Source organism: Sinocyclocheilus rhinocerous, unplaced genomic scaffold (assembly GCF_001515625.1).
Source record: "Sinocyclocheilus rhinocerous isolate Xijiao unplaced genomic scaffold, SAMN03320098_v1.1 scaffold1096, whole genome shotgun sequence".
Classification (NCBI taxonomy): domain Eukaryota; kingdom Metazoa; phylum Chordata; class Actinopteri; order Cypriniformes; family Cyprinidae; genus Sinocyclocheilus; species Sinocyclocheilus rhinocerous.
In genome coordinates this window covers 298493-309604 of record NW_015629514.1, presented here as the reverse complement: position 1 = coordinate 309604, position 11112 = coordinate 298493, and the positions used below count along the sequence as shown (strand labels likewise).

The 11112-nt window shown below is 36.2% G+C and overlaps 1 protein-coding gene across 1 annotated transcript in view; it reads right to left on the bottom strand.

Annotated features, from left to right (window-relative positions):
* The window catches only part of LOC107739047 (protein TANC1-like), a gene marked incomplete at its 3' end in the record, with an annotated part of 173052 nt that overhangs the window by 3992 nt on the left and 157948 nt on the right, over nucleotides 1-11112 (bottom strand). The window contains exons 12-16 of the mRNA XM_016551016.1: nucleotides 8902-9068; nucleotides 5383-5990; nucleotides 3270-3378; nucleotides 2360-2482; nucleotides 133-369 (exon numbers count right to left, since the gene is read on the bottom strand). Of these exons, the coding sequence (XP_016406502.1) occupies nucleotides 133-369; nucleotides 2360-2482; nucleotides 3270-3378; nucleotides 5383-5990; nucleotides 8902-9068 (1244 nt within the window). The remainder of the gene's footprint in view (nucleotides 1-132; nucleotides 370-2359; nucleotides 2483-3269; nucleotides 3379-5382; nucleotides 5991-8901; nucleotides 9069-11112) is intronic.

The window sequence follows — 11112 nt, the reverse complement described above, 5'->3', positions numbered from 1 at the left end:
TGTTTATATTTATATAAATAAATTTAAATATATGCCATAAATATAAAAGTATAAAATATATAATACATATACTAAAATAAATAATTATATTACACATACATACAGTATATACATAAATATATCTGTACTGACCTTGGCTCCTCTCTTACAGAGAAGGCTGACCAGCTCCAGATGACCAGCGGCCGCTGAGTAACACAAAGCACTCATGCCGTTCTCTGAAACCACATCCACGTTTGCTCCGAACTCCAGCAGCAGGCTGACCGTTTCCTGATGGCCCAGGTGAGCCTGGACGCAGAGGACCGGGGCGTTGTTCAACACCTCCGTACGGTAGTTTACATTCGCTCCACCCAGCATCAGCAGACGGCTCACCTACAGACAGATACCAGAGAGTGTAGAGACTGACAAATGATGCTAGAGAGCTCAAGAACTCTAGACATCATTCACAAGTCACAAGGTTTGCTTTCAGCCTCTTCAACCAAATCCCTAAAATCGAGAGTGATTTGCAGCATTTGAACTGTCGGTTGTCATTTATCTTCCTCCAGCCCTCATATTGTGTCTTTCTTTGTAAAAACAATGCCTCATCCTGTGTTTAAAGTTCATTAAGAACAAACTGCTGATTGGTAAAGCATGCTGATCACAGTTCACGGGCTCATTAAGTGCTCCGGCGCGCGGCGGCACATTGTGTCCCAGTCATTAATCAGCCTGGATTCTGCTTTTGATAAGCGTATGAATAACAAACGTTTAATCAGCAGCGGCTGTGCGGCCCCAGAGGCCCGAGAGCGCCTGGAAATGAAACGTGTTTTATTTACCAAAACCACATGAGAATGTTTAGATACCACCTTGAGGAAGAGAGAGAGAGAGAGAGAGAGGGGGATGGAGAAGACGAGGCGAAAGATAAATACAAAATACAGCTGCATGCAGCAATCACAGGCCAAACTCGACTAACAGTCACTGAGAGCCATTTAAAGAGTTCAAGGACGACTTATTTACACTGAGACGAGAGAAAAACTGTTAACTGTTAGTGGAAAGTGAAAACACCCTGTTTAATCGACACAAGATGAGGAGAGGAAATAATCAGTTCAAAGGTTATAAGCAAAAAAATAATAAAAATCCATCCATCCATAGTTGCTTATCCAGATATATATATATAAACAACAAAAAAATAATAAAAATATAATTTCTTATTTTTTATTTTCTTATTTGTTTTCTATTGATTTTGGAGAGAAATGATAAATAAATAAATAAAAAATATATATAATTTATTGTTTTTATTTCCTTTTTTGTTTTCTGTTGATTCTGAAGTTAAATAAATACATTTAAAAAATGTCTTATTTTATTATATTTGTTTTCTGTTGATTTTGGGGTAAAATGTGACCTGGATGGTGTTTTTAAGAGATTCATTCAATAACATGACGGCCAACAAAAACAATAGAGAAAAACTGGAAAAAAGGGATAGAGAACAACACGTTCACTGCATCTGTCATCGTGAGCAATGTGTGTTTTCAGTCCATAGCATTCAAAAGAAGCAGCACATCAACCTGTGCTGTGAGGAAAAACCGTGAAGTGGAGGACGTTATGAATGTTAATAGATGAGGAGGAAAATAAAATCATCATTCCTGCTCCTGAGTCTCAGTACAGCGTCCGTCCTCTATCACACACTCAGTGCAGCACAGGTGAATCATCTGGACGACTTTACTGTTTAAATGACCTTTAGATTATTAAACTAACACTAAATCTAAAAGGGTTTGATAATTACTTAAAATGCCAAGTCTGCTTTCCAGCGTTTATCTGTTGTCTTTTTATAATCTTCAGATCAAACCGATGGGAGTGAAGACGTGCAGCACTAATCTGACCATAAACGACGGATTTCAATGCTTGACCAGAACAGACATAATCATAACATTGTTTTGCATTACATTAATGAGAAATTGTCCTCAATGGTCTCGAAACCTGCTGCTATCAAACTCATCAGTTCATTAAATACAGGAAGTCACTGAAATACATTCACGTCTATGATTTACACATATTACTGAATAAATGAAGTGATGTGTCTGAACGCTGGACTTCAGCAGTCCTAATGACGACATCTCATTATAAACGCTTGCACCGGGAGCTGTAATGTCATTCAACGGGGAACAGGACTCATCGTAGGGGTCAAAGGTCAGTGGCAAATGCTGCATTCTAATTGGCTCTCTCATCAATGTAGATACAGTTATGCATCAACACCAGGCATCATTTGAGGAAGACAGCTACAGACAGTCTAAATGCATTAAAATAGTAACATGTTGAAACTTCTATGGAAAAAATTAATGAGGAAAAACATCTGGAAGCAAATCTGCTGAAAACAGAAAGTGCTGACCTTGACATTGGGTGTGTAGAGGTTCCTAAGAGAGACCAAAGCAGCAGAAAGACCATCAGTGCTACAGCTGATCCATAAAGCCTGAAGAACACTGGACGACACACCGGTCTTCTTACTCAGACCCTGCAAAAAAACACACACATATACAGTATTACCAATATTATATCATAAATATAAAAATTCATATTATAGATGTATGCATTTGTATTATCATTTAAATACATAAATGCATATAGCCATAAATAAATAAAAACAAACTTCATCTCTGCGACTGCTGTGAGTTCACTTATAACGTGCATTTAAAAATGCAATATGACATGCCAACCATCTTTTAGAAATCTGTAGCTGTTTTCAGCCAAGATAAAATCTCTTTGATTTAACGATTGAAAGCAAAAAATAAGGCAGCCAATAATTTTTAGCACTGTAAATTTATGTCGTAAAAATATTGTACATATTTATAGTACAATAGAATTACAGCTATATTTCTTTATTGATTTGAAAAATGTGCATAATTTAAGTTAATACAAAATAACAATAATAATACTGATATAATTAATACAATTAATACAAGTATAAAAATTATTTGCATTATTATTATAAATATTTTATTTTATTAAGTTATAAATGGTTTGTTTTTAAATTATAATTGCTATTAAATTATAACTACTATATTAAATATGGTTGTTTATCGGAAGGTGAACTGCTTTGTCATGATTATTCTCAATGGTGTTAATTAATGTGCTCCTGAATTGAACTGATAAGCTTTGCTTTGTTATATTGTGGCACATTAATGCTATTATCTCTAAAAAATGGATTTCAACTGTGCTCCTAATTTTTCAACTGTTTTATTAATATTTGTAACTTTTTTTAGCTGTACGCATAGATCTCTCCAGACAGACGCATCAGGTACCTTAAAGATGTGTGCTTTCAGGATGTGGTGTCCCAACTCCATCGTCTGCTGCCTGTTTAACTTTCCCTCCTGCCTTGACAACATGAAGGCCATCAGTGCATGTCCACTCCTGCAGAGAAACACATGCATTTATGAAGGAAGACGACGAGAAACAGCACTGAGACACAAAAGCTGCTGACTGCAGAAACACTCCTCCCTTCATATCATCTGTCTTTATTTACTACTCACTCTTCATGTTCATCACACAGGATTTTTAGCAATTTAATCTAGCAATTATTCTCATTCATGTCCTCGATGACAGCAGAAGGGTGAAGGGTGAATTGGAAAGGCCTGTAAGCTTTTAAAATATGAGACTCTTAACAAAAGTTGTGGTTTTTAACATCAGGTTCACTTTTCATGTCAGTTTCTGCCTTTATAAATTCAGATTTCTTTTAATGAAGGATCAGTCGCATGCAATTAAGGTCAAATCTTTTAATCTCTGAGATCAAACGAGCTTCTCGTGAGGTAAATCTCTGACTAAAAGCACAGTATTTGATGCAAGGCGCTGAAAGCGTCTCTGTGTTGGCGTGGTTTGGCCCGCCTGGAACGGCGCCCCTGTAAAACACAGGAGAAGGGTGGAATAGGCTGCTTTAGTGTTTCCCCAGCTCTCGCTGGTGTTAATTAACCGAGCTTCATTAAAAGGCCACGCATGAATGCAGCTGGCTTTGATCAGCACTGCATCTCCTCTACATTAAACTCAATCCGTCGCCTTTCTTTTCTCCCTCTTTCAGCAGCCGAATAACACGGCAGGGAACTTTTTAGAAGTCCCTCTTTTTCAGAGCCAACTTTTCTAGTCTGGACCGGGAGAGGGTTCAGGGAGGTGAGTGATCAATAGGACACCGATGGACCAATCAGAGCGCTTGAACAGGAGAGGAACAGAATCCCAATTACAGCTAAAACTGGAGTCTAAGATCACCACAGCTTATCAGCACCTCTAGAAAATGAGTAATGAGTGCAGTTTCTTATCCTGTGTTGACATTTTCCTGCAGCGGACGGACGTTTCTTTACTATAACACAAAAAAATTACATATATAAGGTGTATAATTGATGTACTAATATATATCTTATATACATAAAGTAAATTATTATCCAAGTAAAAATGCGCACACACACACACACATATATATATATATATATATCATTGCAACAGTATAATTAACATGCTATGTAATTATTGTATTATATCATATATGTGCATTATGCATTATATAATATAAATTATTCTAATAAATATTTATATATAATTATAATAATATAATAATTAAGTAAAAAATATTTAATGGTAATGACCAATATAGAAGAATAAAGATATTTAAAATGTAAATTGTAAAAAATGTAAATAGTAAAAAAAAACAAAAAAACTTTGAATTGCAAAAATCTTGATGGTTTTAAAAACTGCATTGTTTTCTTGCAAAATATTTTTATTTTACAATTTTGTCAAGGGTGACTTAAAAAAAGGGTGACCGTAGCATTGGTCTGGTTTCACACTCTCTTGATTCTGTCGAACCCCGGTGCGTTTGCGGTCATCTTACATCATCACAAACGTGCAGAGCGTATGACAGAAAAAAGAACGTTGGTCAATATATTGTGTTTTTTAATTAATTTGGTGCTATTATGCGCAGCAGAGTAAACGACATATGGGCTTACTGTATGTGTGGCGCATGTAGACGGCTATTTTGAGGAGACAGCGGATTTCCATTCATTTGCCGCTCTGATTGCAGTTGCTACACGCGAATACACTGCAGGCTCACTCTCACTCAAATCCAAGGTAAATCAGCAACACTATCATCACTTATATGTGTTTTATTGAAGAATATACATTGTAATGTAACTTTACTTCCTGAACAAGTGCGCACCCGAGTCCGTGTTGCTTTCATATTCACGTGAACCGCGCCACAGTTCGAGTGCAATCGAACTCAGACCACCTCCTTCAGGTAGTCTCGGGTTCGGTAACTGCGTTTGCATGACAGCTTTCACACTAGCCAAACGTACCGAACTCTGATGTCAATCAAACCAAACATGCTAGTGTAAAAGTACCCTAAGACACTTGTTAAGATGCAGCACTGAAGCTCACCTGGGGTCACACATGAAGTCGGAGCTCTCTCCATCTCCTCGCCACACCAGCCACTCTCTGAAGGACGGGTGGCAGAACATCCGCGTCTTATCCCTGCGTTTGATGAGGAAACACGAGAGCGTCTCCATCCTCTGCTGGAAGTCATCCCACAGCAGCTCTCCCCGCTCGCTGCCCGCGTTCAGCGCCTGAAACAGCTGCTCATCCGTCATGGGGTGAAGGGACGCCAGCGCCACGTTGAGAACGGGCACGGCGCGCTCGAACGCAGAGTTGGTCATGAACTTCATGTTGCACTGCAGCAGGTAGAGCTCCGACAGAGAGACGGGCACCACCTTGTAGCTTGCACTTTTGATGACCAGATGACCCTTCTCAAAGAGGTCAAGGGTCAGTTTGAGGTACAGGTACGAGCCCTGGCTGCGGGAGATGAGGTGGGAGCTGACTCTGCCCACGATGATGGGGTCGGCTTTGCCGTTGAGGGAGATGTTGTTGAGGATGTTCTGGCTGCTGTTGATGCGGTGCTGGATGTAGGCGTTCAGGTCCGTCCCGATCTCCTTGTTGTCTGGGAATTCGTCCAGGCTGATCTTGGAGAAGGGCAGCAGACTGGTGATCTCCTGCAAAGACAAGACGGGAATGAAGAGTCAAAAACTTTTCCTATTAGTCAGGGGCACGGGAAGATGTTTTCGGTTGGGGGTGCTGTGTGTGCTGGGGCTGGTGTTGGATGCCCATTTTGGAAAGTTTTTGCTGGGATGGGCATTTTAAAAAATCTGAAATTCGCTTTTTCGCCATTATCTCCTTGTATTAAAGTTAATCTTGTTCGCATTCTGTACAGTTCATGTCTGATACCACGCGCCAGCGTCACGTGTTCATGAGGATTAGGCTAATCATCCCATATAGAAAACATCACAAGTAAAATTAATCATGTTTATAAAGATAAACATGGGTTTATTATAGCCCACTTACAATTTACATTTCAGAGATCATTACAAATAAATTATTAAATGCTAAAACTGAATAAATTTAAATGAACAAACTTGGCGTTGCATTTGCAACCATGTGAAAACAGGGGGTGCTGCAGCCCCCTCAGCACCCCTACTTCCCGCATCCCTGCTATTAGTTTTCTCTGAGAAGGACAATGTTGATTTCCTGACTGAAGTTTTGAATTCAGTCGAGTTCATTTTTTCTCCCATGAAAACTGTAAGTATATATAAGTAAGTGTTTATTAAAATCTTGACAATATTACTTGTCATAAAGAACAGCGTTTTTTTATTTATTTTTTGCTCTTCATGTCATTGTATTATTTCAGGCCGATTGGGGCAAGCCTTAGTGATGTTGTAGACAGTGTGAGTACTACCATCCCTCCAAGTTTCAAGGTCAACTGGAAGACTGGTTAAACACAGTCACTCACACACATATACCCACATCCCAACAAATCAATAATCCTGCAGCAATAACACAGCACTGCAGTGGAGAAGGAAAGAGAAACACAATGAAGTTTACATCACACACGAGTCTCATATAGTTCCTTATGAGGAACCACAACAACACTCCTGTGAGACGCTCCTGCTACCTGAAGAAACGGCTGATGAACGGCTTTGACGGCTGCCGTGATGCTGCGGATGCATCAGACTGTCATCATCACACACAAATCAACAGATGAAATCACACCAGCAACCTGACAAAGTGCCTGATTATATCAGTTCAAACGATCAAGGCATGTTTTCCACACTGTTTTTCACAATGAAGAATCATATTTAATCAATCTCATTTATATGCACCAATATTTACCGACATATATTTTCTCATACATCTTTAATGTCACTTTTGATCAATTTAATGCGTCCTTAATGAATACAACTCTTAATTTCTATCAAAACAAATAAAAACTTACTGATCCCAAACTTTTGAAAGTAGTATATGTAAATATTTGTTTATTAGTATGTATTGTAATATCAGTGCACATGAATAAAAATGATTAAATATGAATCTTGCTTGTCTTTATTTAGTTAAAGCATGCCTCAACTATTTTAACTACAGTAGATTTTTACTGCATTTTACTTCTTAAACATTTTAAATTACTAGTCTACAGTGGCTGACTGGATATAAAAAATTTGCATTTTAAATCATTTCAGAGCAAATACATTAATCTCAGGATATATAACAAATATTGTCAAAAGGCTGAAAAATATTGTGAAGTCCTATTGAGCGAGAAGGCCAGACTAGTAGCTCTCCTCACTTATAGTGACAGCTAGAACAGAACGCATTAGGAGGCTTTCATAAGTACAAAAACACACATTTGCGCTTGTGCACACACACACACACACTCCAATCTGTCGTCTGACACATATCAAACACTAGATGATTCTGCTCTGCTAGTCGAGCTCTACCTTTCAAACTGTCAAAACGCAGCCAGCACGAACACTGTCTCTCTCTCTCTCGAATTCGCTCCCTTTTCCTTTTGGCCTCCTCCTGTCTGGATTACTGTCTAGCTGTCGTACCGTCTCATGTGGAGGGTCAATGTTCCTCATTAGAGCTACAAGATTCTCCTGCCCAAAGCGACAAGATGAGGTGGAGAGAGTCTGAGATGGTGAACATGACACCAAACCTGATCTGAGCAGACGAGAAAAATATACTGGCCTGGGTTACAAAAACATGTCACCACCAAATCAGAAGACAAAATAAGAAATTATTATATACTGCAGAAAGACTATATATATGTGTGTGTGTGTGTGTATAACTTTTTTATATATAATAATAACATATAACATATATATTATGTTTTTATTTTTTATGTAAAATAAAATATATAATAAAATTATATACAATATAAAATTGTGTATTTATATATATATTTCATACCAAAATTATATATATATATATATAGAATTTTTTATAACCATTTTTTTAAACAATAGTATGCATTAAAAATAAATAAATAAATAAAATATATATATTACATTTTTATTTTATTTATTTTGCTTTATTTTGGGGCAAAATATGACTGTTATGCAAAACAATCTCTCTCTCTCTCTATCTATCTATAATATTTTATATCCATTTTTTATAACAGTAGTATTTTTTTTTTAAATACATTTGTAATGTAAAAATTTTATGCATCATTTTTATTTCTTTTGATTTTGGGGTGAAATATGACAAGTAAAAAAAGTCTCTTGAAATTCAGTTTCATGCTCTTAGCAGCCAATAATTCACTGTGCAAAACACATTGTGGTCACACAAACCATATTTACCCTTACTATGATCAAATTTAATGTCATCTAATTTGTCATATTGTCCATCTTGTGTAGTTTTGTTTATGGTTTTGAGGATGAGGTTGTCACTCAATCGGTCCATCGGTCTAATTGGACTAGATTCTCTTTTCTAGTTAAGTCTATTATTTATCTTCATGTGATTTGGTGCATTTTATCACTTGTATTTAACATTGGTTTTTGCAGCTCAGAACAGATGTGCCACCCATGCATGTGTCGTGACCCGCAGCTTTAGATACACTATATATTCCCGTCTCACCAGAAGGCTTGTTCTCACAGTGACGATCAGTTTGAGCCAGTTGGGGAACTTGGAGATGATCTTGGTGATGAAGGAGGCGACGGTGTCCCCATAGTCTGGTTTGTGAAACTCCGCCTCGTTCAGCCCATCAATCAAGATGATGCAGTCTTCCTCTGGAATCTTCCTCTCTGATAAACAACAGAAAAAATACATTCAAACACACTTCAGTCATCAGGATTATATGCTTAATGACAAATTGCAACGTGTTCAGAAAGCAGTGATTCACTAATTATATATATATATAAATAATTTGATTGGATTTAAATTTACATCACATGTGTTACTATAATAATAATAGGAACAAAACAATTTTTCAGTCTAACTGTACATTTCATTAGTCTAGCTGTAGCAGTTTATGGTTTATGTCCAACAAAATAATCATTTTGAGTATTAATTCAAAGGAATATATTTTTCTGCAGCTCATCCAGTCAAAAATATGCATTAATAAATGGTCAAATGCCAAGAAAGAGGTGGAGAGGGAGCAGAAGAGCTTCAGCACTAATGAGTCTCCTGTGTACGACTGAAATCTCTCATGCTACTTTAGACATGAATCTAGAGTCCAGCTCTTGATGTGCAACGGCTGGTTCTTTCCTTTGAGTTATGTGGTTATTATATTTATTCTGCTCATGCTAAAATATAAGGAAGTTTTCCATGCAGATCAGACTGACTTAAATAAACAACTTATTCAAATTAATCCATATAATATGAATCAGTCTGCAACAGAACAAAAGGGAGATTTAATGAGGAGCACGGATCAGTCCACTTCACAATTAAACTCTTCAGATGCGGCACGTCTTTGTTTGGCCTCAAATGAAGCATCACCCTCCAGATCCGTCAGGAGTCACTTTAATAATTCATTACACACGAGATCTGAGCGACTTCCCAGAGCCGAGCCGTCGCAGCGGACTAACACAGAGACGGAGAAACAGTTCTGCAGCGAGCAACACATCAAGAGCTGCACTTCCTCAGCTTTCAAATATTATTTGAATGAGGAATACGGCCGAGCAGCATCCATAAAGCATCTCTGCTTTTAAAGCTCCACCACAAATCTCTGCGCTGACTTCTTCATGGCATGACGGAGAGGTTCAGCCAAAACACTTCCCCGACAGTCGGTTTCAATAAGACACTGTGTGGCTATAGCGGACATTCAGAAAAAAAATATATTTTCTTTATCAGTAATATTGGCTTATTTTCCAGGAATTTTTTTCTAGTCTAAAAAATCTTAAAACAAGATCAACTTACTTGAAGCAAGACTGCATAACATATTAATACTTGTTTTCAAAGAATAAATCAATAAATTATAAATTTCATAATTTAGATTTTATAAATCGCATGAGTTATATTTTTCCACACTGAAAATAAATAAATAGACATATTTATTTACTGGAAATTGTATTTTTATCTTGTTATAAGCACAACTCTATTATATTATCTAATATGTTGATATATAAATATATGAGAGAGTATGTAAATATATAAATATAAACAAATGGTGCACCGTTAATGCCCGGGTTTTTGTTTGTTTTTTGTTGTCGTGGTCGTTTATTCATTCTAGCAGTTTTGTCACGATGTCTTATAAACTTTTGTCTGTTTGTGAGGTTGATGCTGTATGAATTGCCCTGTGAAGGGACAAATAAAGATTTACTACTACTACTACTATATCAATAATGATATATATTTTCTATGCTCTATCTTAAAATACTAAACGTAAAATATAAAAAATAAAATAAAATAAAAATAAATAAATACAAATATTTCTGTGTATTGAGCTGCAGATTGGTTCCTGCTTTATTTTTTATTTTATTTTACTATCTATTACAATATGTGTATTAGATTTAAGATTATAACAAGGCAAAAAATCCCATACAAAACTCCATACAAAAAAAAAACAGAAAAAATTTATAAATAATAATATATATTTTCTATACTCTCTCTCTCTTAAAATAATAAACTTAAAATATATATTAAAAATAAATAAATAAATACTATTTTTGTGTATTGAGCTGAAGACTGGTTCCCTTATTTATTTATCTATTTAACTATATATTATGTATACTATTAATACACATTATTAATGTGTATTAAAAATCCCAATGACAAAAAAAAGCTTAAAACAAAAATAAAAATTGCTGAAGAAACATAAAATAAAAATTACTTAGGAAAACTTTTATT